The sequence below is a fragment of the Hydractinia symbiolongicarpus genome, chromosome 10 (genome assembly GCF_029227915.1).
Source record: "Hydractinia symbiolongicarpus strain clone_291-10 chromosome 10, HSymV2.1, whole genome shotgun sequence".
Taxonomy (NCBI): Eukaryota; Metazoa; Cnidaria; class Hydrozoa; order Anthoathecata; family Hydractiniidae; genus Hydractinia; species Hydractinia symbiolongicarpus.
The window spans coordinates 7,834,024-7,855,279 of NC_079884.1; the positions used below are offsets into that span (position 1 = coordinate 7,834,024).

The 21,256-nt window shown below is 33.1% G+C and overlaps 2 protein-coding genes across 3 annotated transcripts; one reads left to right on the forward strand and one right to left on the reverse strand.

Annotated features, from left to right (window-relative positions):
- Positions 1 to 447: 447 nt before the first annotated feature.
- On the forward strand, positions 448 to 18,420 carry LOC130662360 (uncharacterized). Of its 2 annotated transcripts, none has more exons than XM_057461208.1 (12): positions 448 to 1,011; positions 13,279 to 13,303; positions 13,373 to 13,423; positions 14,378 to 14,560; positions 14,635 to 14,720; positions 15,543 to 15,648; positions 15,806 to 15,847; positions 16,062 to 16,112; positions 16,197 to 16,634; positions 16,750 to 16,974; positions 17,239 to 17,585; positions 17,995 to 18,420. In XM_057461208.1, exons 1-12 carry the CDS (start codon positions 958 to 960, stop codon positions 18,169 to 18,171), a joined length of 1,785 nt encoding a protein of 594 aa, XP_057317191.1. In that variant the 5' UTR covers positions 448 to 957; the 3' UTR covers positions 18,172 to 18,420. The 2 variants fall into 2 exon arrangements, with proteins under 2 accessions (XP_057317191.1, XP_057317192.1); XM_057461209.1 differs by having other exon boundaries at positions 14,644 to 14,720.
- LOC130662356 (52 kDa repressor of the inhibitor of the protein kinase-like) lies at positions 5,612 to 11,335 on the reverse strand. Its single transcript, XM_057461204.1, has 2 exons — positions 10,688 to 11,335; positions 5,612 to 9,948 (listed from the first exon to the last, which is right to left on the reverse strand). Exons 1-2 carry the CDS (start codon positions 10,972 to 10,974, stop codon positions 6,849 to 6,851), a joined length of 3,387 nt encoding a protein of 1,128 aa, XP_057317187.1. The 5' UTR covers positions 10,975 to 11,335; the 3' UTR covers positions 5,612 to 6,848.
- Positions 18,421 to 21,256: the final 2,836 nt, after the last annotated feature.

Sequence of the window (21,256 nt, forward strand, 5' to 3'; positions counted from 1 at the left end):
CAAAAAATGACAAAATCTTGTGTAGCAAGGAAAAAAAGACAACAACAAAAATGAAGTTGAAATACAACTGACAAATGTCAGCGCAATGTTTTGTCAGCGTAAAATGTTTTTTGAAGTAGAGATTCTTGTATACCCCTGTGAATATTGTACATCGATAAAATCAAATTGCCACCCCCCCCCCCCCCCCCCCCCCCTGTTTTCAAGCATATGTAAGAAAGAATAAAAAGTAAAGCATCTTACAATACTAACAACATTTAAGGAGGAGTTCTCAGATATATTTTCACATAACAATGAATAACAGGTTAATCATTGATCGGATTACGGGACTTATGCACTCATTTGGACTAAAATAATTGTAAGGGTGTCATCCTTGGATTTTTGCATGACATTGAAATACCCTAATGCTTATGATATGAATAGATGTGGAAACTCTACATGGTGGTCCATTTTAATATCACTGAAAACACAAACTAGTGGACTCAGTCTGGATTTGTTGTTTTCATATCGTTATAACAACGATCCAATTTATTAAAAGTTTGACTCATCATGAATACTAGTGATCGCAAAAACGCAGATAAGTTACCGCTTTATATCAAAAAAGCTTTGTTCTTTTCTAGTAATTGAGGTAATTTACTTGTGGTAAAAAAAAATTTTTTTTTAACCAATATTTTAGATTTCTTGCTTGATCATCCATGGACTGTCTTGTTTTTATTACTTCAGACTCGTGCCATTGCTAAAATCATGTTGTTTTATTAAAAAAGCGTGTAATCGCTTTTGCATTTTACAAACAAACGGAAGTGGAGTATTACTAAAAATTTAGATATTATTGCAGTCAGGTATAAAGCTTAAATTTAATTGCTTGCAATTATATAGGGAATTATTGCTTCTAAAGTTAACATACCATCAACATTGAAACAAACCGCAAATCACATAGACGTTGCATCACACAACAACAAAATGAATATGGTGATCTGGTACACCTTATTACTCCTCAGTGCCTGTAATGTAAAGGTAATTTCTCTTTTTTATTTAGTTAGCGACCTTTGAACATCGTCAAGGGTCACTATGCGTTCCGTATATAATGTTTGTATCTAACACCTCATCTTCAAAAGACAGAAACCAAAACAAAAAGGTAGCATCAGTTTTTTGGTGTCCTTACACCTAATGTAATAAAAAATATCGAAAATATTGTTCTTTCTTCTGTTTCACAATATTCTTAAAACGTTCCTAAGAATAAACGAAAAAATAAATAAATAAATAAATAAATAATCATACGGGCAGTGATTAGCAGGGTTTTTTATCAATATTTGTAAAGATGCAAAGAATGCTCCTTAATGACTTGTTGTTAATGTGGAAATTGAGGTAACAAATCGGATTAGCCGTTATCTTGGATGGACGATGTAAGGACGATGTAAGGACGATGTAAGGACGATGTAAGGACGATGGTAAGGACGATGTAAGGACGATTTAAGGACGATGTAAGGACGATTTAAGGACGAGGTAAGGACGATGTAAGGACGATGTAAGGACGATGTAAGGACGATGGTAAGGACGATGTAAGGACGATGTAAGGACGATGGTAAGGACGATGTAAGGACGATGTAAGGACGATGTAAGGACGATGTAAGGACGATGTAAGAACAATGTAAGGACGATGGTAAGGACGATGTAAGGACGATGTAAGGACGATGTAAGGACAATCGCATATAATATAAATCACGTACAAAGAGTGTCCGCTTTGTAGATCGCAGGTTCAAAGTCGACTCATAGCAGCAGAATGCTAATAAAAAACAATTATTTATGTTACGCCCCTCCCCCTCAGCTTAAAAGTAGGATCTCCGACTTAGTTGTCTGCTTTAGCTTTGGTGATACTTACAACACTTCTGGAAGCTTTACCTAAGAGCATTTCCACACTAAGGACCTTTTCGGTTGTCGTACTAATAGAAATTAAAGTTGTAGTAAAAAAATGAAATATAATCGTCAAAAAACTTCTCTTTTAAGCAAATAAGGTATTCACACACTGACGGAAGTGTTATTGTATAGAGCAACTAATTGGTGTTGAAACAAGTAATACCAATAAATTGGATTGTTTTTTTATAAATTTCTGTAAGTTGATTACGGTAGCGATAGTTCGTGACTAATACATTCGTATGAAAAATTCTAATTATATTTAGCTATCTAGCAAAATTATTTTTAGCATTACCACACTGAAGTAAAAAGCAAAGTGTTGCAAAATATATTTACAATACACCCCTCTTATATTAAAGCACAAAGTTTGTCTGTGACTCAACCAGGTCAAAATTCCGCTTTCCGAAAGCGATGTTTTGTTTCCCCCCAAAAGAATACATAAATTTGAAAAATTAGTATAATTTGTGTATAGGCTATTTAATTTTAATTTTTTAGCTATTCCGTTCTTTTGCTTGTAAACCAAAATGGAAGTCAAATTCCTTTGTTTTATTGTGACCTCCACTGAAAATTACAAACTAGAAATAAAAATAATTTTGTTAGACAGCTAAAAGTAATTTTTCATCAGAATGTATTAGTCAGGAATTATCGCTACCGTAATCAACTTACAGAAATTTATAAAAAAACAATCCAGTTTATTTGTATTACTTGCTTCAACGGAATGTGTTCTTTTTTGTTTTCTTTCACATTTCCACAATTTAGCTTTTATCGTTGAATCAGTTTAATACCAGTGATACCTGCGAGTACAAATGTCTGTCACTTTTTCCGGTTTTGTAATTGTCTTTATGTTACAAATAGAAAATTAAATTAAAATTAATATTTAAAAATGTTAGCATGTGCTCAATCTACAACTTTAATCTACATTGAAATAGTCAGACGATATTTCATAAGTTCGCAGTTGGAATCGTTTGGATAGGTTAATCCAGAATACATAACGATACTAGGAGCTCTTGTTATTAATCCTTTTATTACCGCCTCCGTTATGATTCATGCGTCATTGATTTTATTCTGTTCTTTCATAGCTTTCCCTTTTGTTGTTTACTACAAAAACAACACGAACATGACTTGTTGTTGTTATATGTCTAACAAAGATACTTATCAATATTTCTATTTCAAGATAATTTGGTCATTTTTTGAGTCTATTAATAAAATTTAAATATAAGAGGGGACAAACTGCATATCCAATCGGAATAGGTTTTAATCAGCAAAAGATATCTTTAAACAGAGCTATAAGTGAGTACATCAATGTTAACATAAAGGAATATCTTGGCATATTAATTGACTCTGATTTAGGGGGTAATTACATAGAGAATTTCAGCCCGGGTTAAAATTTCAGGTGGTACAAGTGGCAAAAATGTCGCTGCGCTTTTAACTAAAAATCACTCTGTTAAGAACTGTGGTTATATGAAGAAAATTTCAACCCCGCTAATGACGTGCTCATGAAAGAAATGAGATGTTTATGTGGTTTGATTTTAATTTTGTTTGACTTTATATATACTGAATGCATAGGCATCTTCTTTAAGTTTCTTAACTTTAGATAAAAAAGTGTATATAGCTACTGTTAACAGTACGCAATTTAGGAATCAGCGCAGCCATATTTAAGTCCAACTTACACTACTTGTGGGAAAATTAAATATGGCTGCGCTAACTCCGAAAATTTGTAATATAATTTGTACATTAATTTCGTTACAAGAAGTGGTAAAAAAAACATTTTTTAACGTTTAATAAATTGTTGGGTGACAGCTATCTTTTTTTCAAAACTTTTATTTTGTTTAGATAAACTTTGTTTGTTAACAAAATCCCGTGCAGTGTACTGCGCTACCATCTTTTTATAGATGGAGCCTTAAACATAATTTGTTATTTCTCCAAGTTTGCTACGCTATGCAATATATTTATAAGTATAGGAAAAAAGCGGAAATCACACAAGTCAACTGTTCGGTTTATTTCTCTCGTACTGAGACATGAAACAAGTCTTTTGGATAGCAATTAAGGGTTTTCCAAGTTTTCGAATTTCACCATTTTTTAAAGTTTGTTCGAGATCGAGATCCACAACAAATCATGTAGTAGCCTTATCAATACATTTGCAATCTATGTATCCCATCTACAATAAACACGGATTGTTAGATGTGTTCATAAAGATATGATGCATCCCACTAATTGGCGAGATCAGCGTTTATAATTATAAATCTATTCATAAATACAACTTTAAATCCTTTAGACTTCTTAGTTGATCAACTTTGGAGATAAGACCAAACCTAATCAAGGGTTCAATAACAAGTGCTGATATCATCCCATTTTTTAAATTCCACTTCCCTTGTGTGGTTTGAAGCTTATTTTGTTTACGAATTAGACGTAAGGTCTGCATTTTCCACACCAGATTAAACGAACATTGGGAAATTTAAAGAAAAACAATGACTTTATTTTCTTCCGCAGCGCACACATATTCACTTTTTATTACCATATTAAATCGCATTCTCTTTTTGTTATAATATGCTGTCGTCATTTCGCCATTATGGAATAACCACATCTACAGTAGCCGGTACGGGCCAGCTTCTTTTTACAGTACGACTTTGAAACAAAGATGATTATATTTACAAGCTTTTTCGAAGGATTGTCAATAAGATTTTAAATGGTGCGGGAATTATGGTCAATTAGGATTGTAAATTTTTTTAGACTTTCGACACAACAATAATAAAAGTGGAGGAGACAGATTTTAGTGAGAAAGCATGACACACCACTGTTGGGTACGACGTGCCAAATTAAATATTCAAAATTTTACCTACTAAAATGGCAAAAAATTAACTTTAATGGAACTTTAAACGAGCCTAAGTGACCACTTCTAAGTTACTAAGATTCATGTTCTTTAATGTAAGTAAAAGAAAAAAACTCGTCAAAACAAGTGAAAAAAAGACGAAATAATTAACGAGAATGTCAACAAACATAGACGGGCTATACTAAGAAGCAAGATAGCGGACAAATTTTTTGAGTCAAACATTTAAATTGCTATTTCGGGACGATAATTTAATTGATCAATCAAACAATCATTTTAAGAATAGTTAGCGTTTAAAACTATCAAGTTGATTTTATTAAAGAATATCAATTTAATACCAATGTAAACCGAAAGTGTAAAACCAAATTGCAAGCCCAAAGTGTAAGCCCAAAGTGTAAACCCAAAGTGTAATCGATAAAAAAGGTTAGATTTGTAATTCTTATAATTTTTTATGTGCTCCTTATTATAGCAAATTTAGTATCCTCCTTGCAATGTACTAACCATCCTTTTTTAAATAAACCTCCCCATTTTAAATAAGCGCCCTATTTAAATACACAAATTTTAAATAACCGCCCGGGGCGCTTATTTGATCATTTACGGTTTGTTCTTTATTTTTTCTACAGTAAATTTTCGACCAACTATAAGTTTCGCACAAGGGCAGCGACTGGTTCTTTGAAGTTCTCTGCCTTTCTGCTGTTCTTTTTTCATATTTTTTAGCTATTGGCAATCTTTATTTATCACGTTGATCTTACTATATAAGTGCAGTTTTTTCCTCTTGATTTGGAAATCTTTCATACTTACACGCGATGTTATACATTTCTCAATTCTCCAACAATTTTGTTTCGCAATTTTTTTTTTAAATATTCGGGATAAATAAAATTAGAATAAGTAGTAGAAGCTCCATACTATAAATTATTGCATTAGAGTCAGCTTGTGTTTTTAATGAGTTATGAAACAGTCAAAAAAAAGTGTAAACTGTTGTGCTGTGAAAGAAACGGTTTCTCTCATAGAGTTGTTTGCATCAGATAAGTTCCACCGTATCTTAACTCACTTTTCATAGTTCAAACAAATATGAAAATAAAATGGTGATGTAGGCGTCTCAGGGGCGGATCTAGGATTTCTGATGTACCCCGTCATAAAATGTACTTATATTAGTGACACGCGAAGGCCCACCATGGTTGGGCCTGAGGGCCCAGAAAATTTTTAAACATTGGAGGATCCTAGATTGTCTGAAAACAACATTCCCGCATCTAAATTGTAAATTATTTTGAAAATAAAAAGGCTATTTGTCATTCATACAGCATAAAACGAAAATCGTTACCGTGTCATCTTTTCAACAATGTTGTTTGGTTGCTTCTCTTTCTTGCTGAGTTTCTATTGTTATATATGAAGCCTATGAACTAAAGAAACAAGATTATCTCATATAATTTATAGATGTTAATAGGCCGTTTCGCTCAATATCAGAGCTCATCAGCATGCCTAGGATAACAAAAAATGTCATCCAGACATGGACAGCCAAATAAAAAAGAAGTAAAGAATTAAGATAACAAGATACAATGATGAGGAAAAAATAGAGAAAAATTTAGCTGTCATTGGCATATTTATATTTAAAAAATACAGGATAACTTGACAACTGCAACTATGTTCTACTATTTCTTGACAGTTTTCAATTAAATGATAATGAATATTGGAATGAAATGGTTTTATATAAATTAAAATGAATGCAGGATAAAATGACAACTGAGTAACCCCATAGTCCCTGCAACTATGTTCTACTATTTCTTGACAGTTGCCAATTAAATGATAATGAATATTGCAATGAAATGGTTTGATATGAATAAAAATGAATGCAGGATAAAATGACAACTGAGTAACCCCATAGTCCCTGCAACTATGTTCTACTATTTCTTGACAGTTGTCAATTAAATGAAAATGAACTATGGACTAAAAAAATGGAAATGGAACACGAAATATGTTAACAATCAAAGTGACAAAGTACTATTAATATAAGTGTTTTAATAATTTTGATAAACATATTTTCTATTAAATTAATTTTTTAAGAATACCAATAGTATAATATAATACCAACCTTTGCAACAAATATACATAACAATTAAAATTCAAGCCTACGATTTGAAAGAGCGTATCTATCAATGACTTTATCTTTGTCAGGGATAATTTCTTGATGGATATATAACAATGCTAACCCATTTAAACGATCATTGGTCATGGTACTCCGTGCGTATTCTTTTAACCTTCTTAATGCAGAGAAACTCCTTTCACTCTCACAGGAAGTAACAGGAAGAGTCCCAAGAATACGTAGGGCTATTTTTATATTTTCAAAACCAGGGAAAGAAACTGCTTTTAATGCCAAGGATATGCTATCAGGGAGAGTATCAGTATATTCTTCCCAATATTTTTCCCAGAGCGACAGTTCAGATTGAAGGGCATTAACACTAAGAAAATCAGACGTATAAAATGTAACAAAATCTTGAACTTCGTTTTTCCAGTCTTTACCCTGACTTTTAAGGAAAAATAAATGAGATGGAATTAATGCCAATCCTTTGTAAGCAGCAACTGTTTCAGGTTGAAAGCGCTTACTTATAGAAGTATTAAGAAAATCTAGAAGTGGTATTGTTACTGAACGTTTAAAATAATCAGATACTGAGTCAAAGGGAGTGTTTGACCTATGGATTTGTGTTTTGCAAATTCTTGGTGCTTTAATGGTTACATCCAGCTCATTTGCAATAGCAACTGCCTCAGAAAATACATTATTATGAAATGCATCAACAGAATTTCTAGTATCAATTAACTCTTTTTTCAATGCAGAAATTAAATTGATACCTTTAAGAATATCTATAGATTTAGATTGTAAATTTCGTGTGACAGGAAGAGTCACCAACAGAACTTTGGTAGTACACACTAAAGAAATTAAAAAATCAAATCTGGAAATTAAATTGACAAAACTTGAAGCCTTAGACTTTGTATCTCTGTTACACATACAATCAGAAGAAGACATATATTTAAGACATTTCACAATGGTTGTGTACAATTTCAAAAAGTCTTCTAGACCATCGATTCGTTCAACCCACCTTGTCCTACAAATATCTTTCAACTTAGATTTTGAGGTATCAGGCTTACACTCAACAACAAACTTTTGCAGAACCTTTTGTCTTGTTTCAGACAAATTGAAAAAGTATGACAATTCCTTCACTTTATCAAACACTTCTGACACTAACAGTATGTCTAGGGAATCACACACTGTTAAATTAAGTTTATGAGAGTGACAATGTGTATAAATGGCTTTTGAATTAAGTCTTAAAATATGAGAAGATAGACCATTAATGTGACCAGAAACTGACCCAGCACCATCATAGCCCTGTCCTCTGCAATCCATTATGTCAAGCCCTAGATCTTCTTTTAAACATTTCATAATTGTACTGAAGAGATCAGCACCAGATAATCCTTCAGAGCAGTGTAAAAAACGAATGAAGTCCTCTTTTATTTCACAAGTGCTATCAACATATCTTAAAATGAGAGCCATTTGCTCTTTAGTTGATGAGTCACATGCTTCATCTGCAATTATGGAATAAAACTTATTTACTTTAACCTCAGAAATGATTTCATTAGTAATTTCTTGACCACAACATCCAATTAAGTCATTCTGCACTGTTTTAGAAATATACCTGGCATTTTTAGCACTGGACTCTAAATGATCTTTTAATAGTTGATTGCCACTGCGAATTGAAAAGTTTAAAAACTTATGAAAATTTCCAACCCCGGCTTGATTAGCATAGCCTCCTGCCTCAGGGAGATATTTCCCATCATTCCTATGTCCCCGCAAAGCTGAATTGGTATGACCACATAAAATGATGGTATCAACAATAGATTTCAAAACTTCTCTATTTTTGTTTATTTTCTGTTGTAGCTGATCATTGACTAAAACATTGATGGGCTGGGATTTAGATAACATCTGACTAATGAAATTATTAAAAACAGTGGAAGTAAATTCATGTAAACCATTCTTTGTGGATTGATGTTGATTAAAAGATCTAGTTGCATCATTCCATTTTGTAAAAGGTTGTAAAAAAAGGTTTTGAATTTTACCACATTTGTCAGGGAACTTTGATCCAAAAAGAACACAGGGTAAACAAAAAGCCCCATCATAAGCTGGTGAGTAGCGAAGCCAAGGGTAATCTTTCAACCACTTTGAACGGAACTGACGTTTTAAAGTTTTAGGGTAGGTATAATCTGCAGAAGGGGAAAAAGTCTGATTTATTAGATCGAAAATTTGTTTGTCTGTCATCCCTTCTTTAACACGAAGTCTGTAATATGCAACATCAGTTACATCAAAATTTTGTGGAAGGGAATCAACTATTTTTGATGTTATGACTGATTTGTTATTGTTTGGGAAAAAATTAGGTTCATGGCTAGTACTATTTTGTAAAAGATTACTAAAAACATTAGATACAGAAGAAGTAGAAGGATTTGAAATGTTGCTTGAAGGTGTATTATTAGTACCTTTTATTATTGCTTGGGGATCCTGACTTGATGTAGGCAATTGCTGAGGAAGAGATACCTTTGGTAAAATAAGCTTATTCTTGGTGACAGGTTTAAAATCAATTTTCTTTTGAAAGAATCCAGAAACATTGGTAGACATACATTTCTTCTTAAATAGAGGCTTATAAATTAATTCCTTAGAAGTAAATAAAAGTGGCACATAGTGATTATGTTTAAAAGCAAGATCTGAAATGAGATGACCTTCATAACAAAACAAAATATGGAAGCAAGTTTCATCAACCTTTGGCACACGTGGAAAAACCTTTTTATTGAATATTTCTTTGTATTTGAGAGGACCACAATCAGGATAATAACACATAATATTTCTGCGAATTATAGAAGACAATGACAAAACAAAGAGAAAACCAGACCACTGGTTCATGTTTTTCAAACATAAAGTAGCCTCAGCTTTGACAAGTTCAGCAGCCTTAAAATTAGTATCAACAGCAGCATGAGATACTGACATTGCTAAAATATTTGATGGACTTAAAGATGGATATTTGTCAACAAATAAATTGGGGTGAGAACTATAATACTCAGAATTGACAAAAAGTTCAATGCAAGCAAGTAGCCTTAACTGTTGTGTCAAACTATTATCACCTACCAGACATAAGGATATGGAGCTAAACAAGCAATTTCCAGATGATTCGGACCTAAACAGTGAAAAATAAATAAATATTTCTTAGAGAAATTAAAGAGAATTCACTCCTCAGAGCAAAGACACTAAGTTTTAACATTTTGAGAAGAATCAAAACCATTATTAATTCCACACACACACATGCCAGCTAGCTTGTGGCGCCGTAGATTAGTGGTTATGTGGCGCCGTAGATTAGTGGTTATAGCTCTCGTACTCTGTGCGGGAGACCGGGGTTCGATTCCTCTTGACGGCGATTCAACATGGGCGAGTGAATGTTACCATAGCCCCGGGTTAACCCAAGCCATGTGAGGGAAATTGGGAAGATGGCACACTGTGTGGGCCGTTGGATGTTGCCGGGAGTTGTCTAGTAGAGCGCGGGCTCTAATTGGGTCTGCGTAGCTCAAAATGAGCATTAAATACTCGACTCTCCATCTACGCCATGGCCATTCTGGAAATAATAGACAGGGTATATCCCTCGATATTTGTGAGGCTAGCCATGTAAAATATGCACATCTATCTATCTATCTATCTATCTATCTATCTATCTATCTATCTATCTATCTATCTATCTATCTACTATAGATACGGTTGCTAGCTCTCCAAGAGTAATAATCACAACAAAAACCACGAATACATGTAGCTAGCTAGCTAGCCATAAGTAGTTCATGGTGATGACAGTGATGTACACTTAATTACTATGGTAACAAATGGTCAGCAAAAATCAGAAATGGAAATTACAGAAAATAAAATCTTACCTCAATGCAACACAATTCTTGGAAGAAACTGATGCAGGAAGATAATTCAAAGCATCTTCATTCACACCAATTTCTCCACAAGAAAGTACAGCATAAAGCTGTTCTGTGTTTAAAAACACATTTTTATTTGAATTTATCCATTTCTCAGAATAAATATTTAATATTTCAATCAATTTCTGCAAATCTTCGTCTTGAAATAATTTCAAAACATCATCTCTCACTGAACTAAACGCCATGTTGAGCAATGATGTTGAGGAAGATATGAAGATGAAGACCAGCGTGAGCATTTTGGCTTTTGCAGGGTATTGTTTTTAGCCAATCACAACTTAAGAAAACTTCTGTATTGACCAATCAAATCCTGCCGGTGTTCTTCTCCTGCAAACCCGGCAATCTAGACCAATAAGAGTTAAGAATAACCTCATTGCTCCGGCAAAAACCTGCAGGGCGGGGTCCATATTTTTCTATCCGCCATCACGGCAGCAACAGCGGCGGCAATATTATTAATTTTTATATTGATGAGCGCTCAAATGAATACATTATTACACGCCCCAAATATTACTGGTTAGTACTAAATATTTGAAAATTAGATAAACTATACTTGTTATTTTTAAACCCCGTCCTTTGACCCAATTGACGGGGTTTGGATCCGCCCCTGCCGTCTAGCTGAGCGTTTGTACGTCTTAGCGGAAACGTGGATAACAATTCGGATAGGAATTGAAAAGACTATTGTAGGTAAATAATATTTATATACAAAGAATAAATAAAAAGCATGTAGAGTAAATAAAACGTAGTGGAATGTATTTTGCAATAAAATTTAGCGTCCAACAGACGTCACTCAAATTTCTATAAAATTAGTTGTGCGGACGCTTGTGGAGCATGTTAATTCACCCTTTTGATTGATTAAGTTTTGCTGAGGAACAAAGAAAGGTTAAAAAGGTTACTTCTTCCCTACTGAGTAGATAAACTAAACAAAAAATAATCACAAGGAATTCTTTTGTGGGCGGGCAATAGAAATCTGATTTTATTAAAATCAAACGTGCCAGCTATTAATGCGATGCAAGGCTTAAAATAGCTCAGCATGCCGACGTATAATTTCAGTTGCTAAGAAACAGATAACATAATATGTCCTTGCTTGCGTATAGTGTGTGAAAAGCAAAGTAAAGATAAACAAGCACACAGATAGGGCTAAAAAAGGAAATTAGCGCTTCCGTTTTTAAGTCAAAGTAAGATTTGTGCAAAAAGCAAAACAAATCACACCATAAGTTGAAGAGAAACCTAGATAAAAAGTTGACGAAAAATACGGATGACATGTAACATTATTGAAACTGTGTACCCAGGATAGCCTCTTCAGTTCCTATTGGTACTGCCGATAAAGGAGGGTCCTGCGAAGGAGGTACTAGTGCATTTAAAGCTCCCATTTGAGCTACGAAAGTCGTGCGAACACAGCAACCGCTCAACTAGACAACCGCCTAAGATATCTATTCTTTTCTCAAGGGGAACGCTGAGCAGAAAGGATAGATTCACACTTTTGTAGTGTCTGACATGACTTGCCGGGGTTTGAAACAAAGACATCCCGCAGTGGAAGCAAACGCTTTGCCACTGGACCAGTCGGTATATCAGGAACTAGAACCTTATGCAGAAATTCTTTTGGTGCTTAGCTACATTTTTGTACCTTGACAAAATAGTGCTCTTAACCACTCATTATTTTGGTACTTGAAGAAACTTGGACTATGATCTAAAATTGTCCCTAAACACATAAAAATTATGCCTTAATACTTCATTTCGAGGGGAGAAAGTTTGTAGCGAGGATAGTATTAGTATCTAACTCCTAACTAATTACGTCCGAAGTGGTATATTTAACACTCATTCAGCTTGGAATCAGTTGATCTAGTACAATATTTTATTGCAATGAAATGCATTTATTGTTATTTTATTTTATTGATGATGGTAAATCCAAGTTCTATGCCGATTTTGTAGAGATAACCCCTATGATAGGATTGTGGTAAAGAACTATAATGCACGTGGTCAAATTCAAAAGGGCGGAAATCAAAATGAAAAAACAACAAATTTATTTCAGATGGAAAAGACACTAAGCGAGAAGATCGTGTCAAAGAGGAAATGACAAAAAAGTTTGAAAAGTAATATTTTATTGGACAGTCAATAGCAAAAACAATCTGTGATCTTTTTTATTGCATTCCTTTGAACAATTAAGAACTAAGTCACAACATGCGCAACTCCAAAACCTTGTGCATATGTCAAACTATGGCACGAGTGAATATGTGAATATATCCAATTGGAGCATGAGTAACCTTCTCAAGCTCTTTTTCCATGGTATAACCAAAACAATAATGAAGCCTTTTATTGATACTAAATTCCCCGTTTATATAATGTCCAACAAAAGCAGATGACAAAAACCAATCACCATATGATTTCTAATATCGTTGACTCTCCCCTGTAAATAAGGTATTTTCTGTTGACAACAGAATTGGGTGTGTAATTGCACCTTTTTAATAGCCAAATAGCTTAAGCAGCTCCCGCCATCTTGTTTACACTAAACATCTTTAAACACAAATTTATTTTATCTCTTACAGGGATTAAAGAATGCAAATAAAAAAGGTAAGGCATTTGCAGTTGTTTTTTTTGTTTTTGTTTTTGTTTTTGTTGATAATGACGATTTGCTTCTAGAAACGAACTGTTCACAATACCATTCTCAATTACAAGAAGCGTCTGGTAAAAGTAAGTAGTCAAATCTTTTAGCTCGACAATTTCAGAACCGAATTTTTTTTATTTTGTACATCAATGTTTGCTGTACGTGCCCGGAATCTTAACAGGCTGTAAAACCGTCGACAAATAACTTTCGTCGCGAAGAGGGTTTTTGTCCCAAATAATAATGTTTATGACAATAATCTTTTTACTACAAAACTTCATTAACAAGGGCAATATCGCGATTTCCTTGTTTAAGCGGATTTCGGTTCGCTACGCATCTCATTCATGACAGAATTTGGCACATCTGGAAGAAAATATTATGCCTTGTAATTAACGGAGAATTTAGATAAATAACTTATTACATAAGCCAAAAATTAGTGCAGCATCAATTCAAGTAGCCCAAACGTTTTGAAAAACAAACAAGAGAAGCTGCATGAACACAGTAGCCCAGATTGTGTCCTTTTTTCTTTATGAAAGTAACCAATGACCGCCTAAATATAAATATTGGTTACTTTCAATGACAAATTGTGACAACAAACACAAATATGCAGATAACAAAAAGGTTATAGTCTACATGTGGCAAAAGCAATGAGACGCAAGAAGTCTGATGTTCATATCGAATAAACCAATTCTTAAATATGCAGATCTTTCAATAGTTATTTTGCTTTCACAATTAATATCTCGAAAAGAGCAAGACTACGTCTTTCTCTGCATTGATGATTCCGTCTTATTAGTTAAAAATAACAGAACGCCTTGCCAAAGGTGGGTGCCGAATGCGGGATGTATGTTTCTCAGAAATTTCTGACCAAATTATTTTAAGCACTAACTTGATGGGCTATCGCAAAAAATGGGGACTGTCATTTCGTGACTATGTTGATGTTTGTATCTATATGTAGCGAAAAACGACGAACCTGATTTTAACCAGAACAACATTTAAAAATCCACCTTTAGGTTTATCACCCATCACTATTTTTTTCCGTTTAGAAGAATGTTCATTATCACCATCAAATGTTTCTAAAATAAAACAAGTATGCGATGAAGATTATAATGTGACATGCACAGGCTCTCCAACAGTAAAAACTTTTTACCTCAATGGATATAAAAAAGTCGACAGTTATCATTACGTCATACACGTAAATTTAACATCCAACTTACAGGGAAGAAAAAGTATGTAATTCTTATCCGTTATAGTAACTTGAAAAAATTTTTAACAATAATTTAAGCAACAACTTTATGAACAGTTTTTTCAGGCTGTTGGGGAGTTATTTTATATTACGGAACAACCGATGGTTTTGTTGACAAATGCGAATATCAGAATATTAAACAGGTATTTAAATGCTTTAATTTAATTTTGAAAGCCTCAGTTAAGAATTCATTTAAGAATTTCTATCAGCGTTTCGACCGGCATTTCCACCAGCATTTCCACCAGCATTTCCACGAGCTTTTTCACCTCCACCAGCATTTCCACGAGCAGCTCTACCAGCATTTTCACCAGTGTTTTCACCAGCTTTTTCACCAACTTTTCCACCAGCGTTTCCACCAGAATTTTCACCAGCATTTCCATTACCTTTTCCACTAGAATTTCCATCAGCATTTCCACCAACTTTTTCACCAGCTTTTTCACCGGCATTTCCACCAGCAATCCCACCAGCAATCCCACCAGCAATCCCACCAGCATTTTCACCGGTGTTTTCACCGGCGTTTCTACAAGCTGTTTCACCAGCATATCCACGAGCACCTAATATAAATCCTGTTTCCCATCGTGAACCAAAATCGTATATATTGACGTCTTAATGGCGTCTTCACGGATCATATGGTTTTGTTTTAAAATTTATTAACATTTATCGATGAATTCTGGAAAGTTACCTCCTGGTCACAAAGTTACTAAAAAAATAATTTCTCTTCAAAAACAAAAACAGGTAGTATTATTCCAAAAATATTTGATATAGTGCAAATGTTGAATGAATATACATGTGCTAAATCGTTTAATCACTAGTCCTTTTAACCTTACTGCGAAGGATATGTTTGCAGCACTGGTTAGCGCAGAAATAAAAAACTTATCTAAATTGCAATAAAGATTGTAAAAAACTAATCTAAATTGCAATAAAGATTGTAGTTTTAATACTGTTTTTGTTCTTATTTAATACAGAATTATGTAGAATTTGTATTTCCATTCTACCCAACTGAAGACTACGTATTTCATGCCACATTGCTACCAACCGGAGACACCATATCAAAATCTATGACATCACCAAGTAAATATTTTTTTTCATTGTGCGAATTGAATTTTTAGCACCAAGCTTTTATTTGAACAATAAAAATCTTGTTACTTTTGACTGACTTAAAAATGGTGAAATGAAAAGATGTGGTTCTTTCAGAGAATACTCAATGCAAATAATATTTTTCTTTTAGGTATCTGTCAACTAACTGTTTCAAAGTATATTCAAAAGGACGGTAAGGTTGCAGCTTACTAATTATAAATCTATTAGAGCGTCACTAATTTATTTTATGAAATTGTTACCATGTAATTATAAATTCCTATAATTTTTAATTCCATTCCTGATTTTTAACATAATGTCCAGATAAATGTGTATTTTTTATATTTGTAGTTTTAAATTTTATTTCTGAAATACTGCGACAGTATATTTAAATTTGACCTTTTATTTAGTCATTGCCAAGAAGTTCGTGTCACAGAACCATTGTTTTGACAAAGAGCGACGTAAGAATTTAACCCACAGTTTTTTTCAGATAAATATGCAGCATCTTAAGAATCTATGCATGTTCAATGGTTTTTGTTTTTTAGCTCTATCAATAATGGAACTTTCAAAAAAGCAATGTGAAAAACATAACTTCAAAGCATCCACAGTTATAAACATGTTAAAGAAATTGAAAGTAACGAATAATTGCGAATTAATTCTAGGAGGTAAATCAAATCAAAGTGAATCAAATCGAAGTGAATCAAATCGAAGTGAATCAAATCGAAGTGAACCAAATCGAAGTGAACCAAATCGAAGTGAATCAAATCGAAGTGAACCAAATCGAAGTGAATCAAATCAAAGTGAATCAAATAATAAGGAAGTTCAAAAAGTCTCCTTATTGTTCATTGTCCTTGTCAGTGTATCAATATCCCTCATTTTACTTGTAAGCGTAACATGTTTCGTTGTTCGTTTGAGAAGAAAGTCGCATGCAAACACGCAAGATTCTGTTGAAACACAAAGGATTATTCAACCAATCAAAACAGGTATAGCATTTCAAGAAAATCCTCTGCAAAAAGTGTTATTGTAACGATAGCTGTACTATTGTTTTAACCAGAAACCATTAGTGTAGTAGTTGAAGGTAGTGACTTCTATTTTTAGATAGTGTTAGTACGTCTGTTATGATTTTAAACCGCCCTGGATGTGAATTGCTTGAAGTATTTCTTCGTGATTTTGCGTTTGTACTCAGTTCTTATGGAGTTAATGTAAAAATGGCATTACTTGAGCAAAATGAGATTGATGCAGACGGAGGAATAGCCTCGTATATGCAGAAACATATTAATAAATGCGACTACATTCTTATTATGTGTACGGAAAACACAAACGGTGAGTAACTAAATCTTTCTCCGAACTTAGAAATCCAATTAAAACATACGTGAACATATACTGAGAAGAAATTAATGCTTAGTATGTGTCGTTATACAGAAATCTTCTATTCCAACTGCAATTTATTAAAATAATTAAATCTTGTCGTATGTTTATTGAGAATTACATAACGCTGATATACTTTTTATACGATAGTTACAAAAAACACAGTAAGCAAAGCATAAATTTGATAGATATAAATAATGTTGATAGTTTGTCTCTTAGAACACTCTGGGATTATAAAACACAAACCTTACGAGTTTGCATTGAAAATTATTGGAGGATTGGCATTTCATCAAAACGACTCTTCTCGTTATATTCCAATGTATTTATCATCGTATAAAGAATCAGTCAACATCATACCATCATTTTTAAATGCATCAACATCGTTTGGATATCAGTTGCCACAAAATATAAAAAAGTTACTTTTGAGAATTACTTCTGAAGAGCAGTTACAAGCAACCAGTGAAAGGATGGTGAAAGATGAGTTTTTTATTAATAAAATGAATGAACATAGCAAAAAAATAATAGCAAAGGAGCATCCGCATTGCATAAAAGATTATTGCACAAAGGTATGATCCTTTCTTCCAGGAGTCGCGAAAATTTCAGAATGAGGTACTTGTCTACAAAAGCGTATTTAAATTACAAGCATTTCAAAGGGTAGGAATAATGGTACAAAAAGTAAAAATAAGAAAAGAACTGAGAAGAAGACTGAGAACTTATTTTATTTGTGTTTACTTAATAACAATTGTTAGTGTTAAATAGGACACTCCTATTTCAGTATTCACTATTGAGAAAAACAAATCTATCTAAAGTGCAAAACTATATATAGTGCAAACAGCACTATAAAAAAAACTGATCTTGTGACTATCATTTTTCACTCTGATACCAAATCTTTCTTATTTACTTAAACTCTACATCTGAATCATGTTGATTATTGCATATCTAGCAAATTGTACTAAATATACTTTATTTTTGCAGGGTACGAACCATGGCAGTATAGAAAATCTTTCATCAGTATGGCCAACAACTGTTCAATCTTCTCACTGGTCCTCTTTGCGTTCTGTTGCAATAAACGCTTTAGATAATGGTATTATTGAATCAACTCCATACGAAACAAATTTGATGTTTAAATATAATTTAATGACAGCAGATTAAAGAGATTCCAACGAGTTACGAACAGAGTCACAGTTTTGATGGTCTTTGTCTTTAGCTATTAAATCCAGAACTTAAATTTAAAAAGGTTCTAACTCCAGGTTAGTGACTTTTCACTCAGTAAAGAAGTCCTGGTGTTGTACATGTATAATACACACCACTTCTCATTGAATGTGATTCTTTCAAGTATATGTACACAATGTAAATAATTATTTAACATCTGTTGTTATTGAAATAGAATAGTTTTTTTTACTTATAACATTCTTGTCATCCAACACTAATTTTATTTATAAAAAGCTACAAGTCTGTTAAATGTATATTATCAAATTATCACATAAGATCATCATATATCACAAATAAATAATTACCAATTTTCAAATATAAATGATGCTTAAGAAATGACGTTTCATAAATTGAAAAAAAATACATCAAAATAATGTTAGAAGTTAACCTCCTAAAACAACTAAAGTTTGAACCATAACCAAATCAAATCATAGATATAAAAGAGAAAGAGATACAACGCGATAATTTTCTATTCAAAACCCTATTGTTCAAACAAACAAGGCGGAAAAGGCGCGTTTCTCGCAAAACGCCTAATGACAGATTCTTTCAGTATAGAATCCCGACAATTTTACTTTTAAACGATTAAGAAAATTATTAGGTTTTTCACTGAACTCTGCCTAAGATTGGTTAAAAAGCTCTCAGAGGTTTACCCTTGCCTTCAAAATAATTCACATGCATAATTTAAGAGAATCAGTTGGAGAAGAAGCTCGAAGGTCAAGCATCCATATTTTTAGATATGAAAGTAAGGGTTCATTCTTTACTTTGGTAATTATCTTTAAGTGAAGGACGATGGCTAACCAAAGTTTAAACACAAAATTCAACTGCTAATTATCGGTGTTAATAACCATTTTATGTTAAATCTCCCACGCTAGCTCGAGGAGCAGTTCATCCAGATCGGTATACATTGGTATACAAGGGTATTACTGTCTCAAAATATCTTGTATCCTAACACAGCATTGACACGGTCGGTAGAACTTATTGCTGCAACCAATTGTAGAATAAGGTCAGATATATCCTCTTCATTTCTTTTATCTTCTACACTTTCTTTTTTACTTAAGGCTAAAAAGCGCTAGCACTTTCGCTTTTGAAACAGCCGTAGTTTCTTAATTATGCAAAAAATATAACCTACATTTTAAAACCACATTTAAATGTTGGAGAACTTGGATTCGGTTCTGTGCTTTTGGTCACCAGAGCACTTTTAGCAGTTGGAGCATACAGATTAAAATCTCAGGTATGAAAGAAATAGCCCCTTAGTAGTAAAACTTTGCTCGCCGGTAAAGAAAATGTTTAAAACTCCCTTTTCTTGCACCTTTTCTTGTACTTTAACTTAGTTAGAGAAGAAGATATTTAAACCGTAAAAGAACATTAGAATGTCATTGTTGCTCTGTTAATAATAAATTGCTACAAGGCAAGAGAGCTCGGTGTTGTTGGCATATTACCATCATCTGCTTCTGGCATATTGTAATTGTATACCAAACACATTTCGTTCGAAGTTGTTACTTCCATGACATTATCTAAAGCGTTGTTTGCCACAGAGCGTAATGAAGACCATTTAACTGTTCGCACAGTTGTTGGCCATATCGATGAAAGGTTGACTATACTGCCATGACACATACCCTGGAAAAGAATAACTAGAAATTAAAAAAAGGCTGCGAAGCATTACGCAAGTTGCAAGCAAAATTGAAATTAGCCAATAGTTGACCCTAGTGTTTTTTCTTTCTCTTTGATATAATACGGCGAGGTGCTAACATCTTACTGCAACATCTTGCTGCAGCTGATATCTGGGAATACATACATTTATAAAGTTGAAACCCTCATTTTGAAAGAAATGCAATACATCGAGTTGTACAATCCGTAGTGTGCGAAAATGTCACGAATTAAGGGGATGCGCGTCGTAAGATATTCACTTCCACTAGATATCAGGAAGTGTGACTCGTTTAGCAAGTTTAACGCCTTGTGCAAGAAACACTTCTCTTAATTAAAACATTTTCTTTCTTCATGCCTTTTTACTGTCTCTTGTCTGATCTCTTCTACTTCTTCCTTTTTTTCTAGTTCCTCTATTTTCCTAGTTTTTCAATTTTTTCAAATTTTTTAATTGAATTTATACTTAGCTTATTCTCTACATTTGAATTTAATTTACTTTTGAGGTTCAGAATACACAAGATTTTTATATTTTAACATTTTTAACTTTATAAATAAACTATAAATACATTGTAGGGTGCATGAAGAAAAGTATCAACTTTCCATATTCTATCATATCATGCTTTTTCTCCAGATGCCTTGCATGCTAATTTTATTTCAACTTAATCTTATAGGACGTATATGAAAAACAATTTCTTGTAAATTGATTATACTTATCCTTTATTCGGAATAATAATAATAATAATAAAAAAAATAAGTTTTACCTCAGGTTTTTTGAATTTTTTGACATATAAGTGATTTTTATCATTGAGGTTTTATATTTGAGGTTGGTATGTTCAAAATAGTGCAACTACTTTACGTCACGTGCTACAAACATCTATTTATCGGGTTTTTTAAAAATTTTAAGATTTTTGTAGGTTTGACAACTCGCAAAGTTGATAATTTCGGTTTAAAAGTGTAAAAGTATTTTTTAAACAAAAAAATGCACCGTAACTTATTAAAAAAGGCGTATTACAATTTTTTTTTACGGAATTTTTGTCTGCCACTGAATAAAAGGATGAATTTTGGCGGAATAGTTAAAATTTATTCAAACCAAAGTATAAAAACAATACTTAATTTAAATATTATGAAAAAGATATAGCCAACAAAACATACCAAACAATAGATCTGCAAAAACTGGATTATGGCTGTCATCATTTTTGAGGCAATTGTCTTGAGACAAACATTATTAGTTTGATTAAACAGTGAAGAAGGATGGAAGGGGGCGTGGATTAATCAGGTGAAGGGTCCCTACGTGGGTGTTTTAAAGGAACCAATTATTGAAGATGCTTTGAAAATCGTCTAGGAAGGAGTGTTTCAATTTTTTGATTGGGTTAAACTATCC

Bases quoted from the DNA above. Each gene is read 5' to 3' on its own strand.
- LOC130662360 (XM_057461208.1), top strand. From the start codon at position 958: ATGAATATGGTGATCTGGTACACCTTATTACTCCTCAGTGCCTGTAAT. The intron at 15,649-15,805 runs GTAAATATTTTT...TTTTTCTTTTAG, and splicing joins AAAATCTATGACATCACCAA to GTATCTGTCAACTAACTGTT. The intron at 17,586-17,994 runs GTATGATCCTTT...TTATTTTTGCAG, and splicing joins TAAAAGATTATTGCACAAAG to GGTACGAACCATGGCAGTAT.
- LOC130662356 (XM_057461204.1), bottom strand. From the start codon at position 10,974: ATGCTCACGCTGGTCTTCATCTTCATATCTTCCTCAACATCATTGCTC. The intron at 9,949-10,687 runs GTAAGATTTTAT...TTCACTGTTTAG, and splicing joins AAGAATTGTGTTGCATTGAG to GTCCGAATCATCTGGAAATT.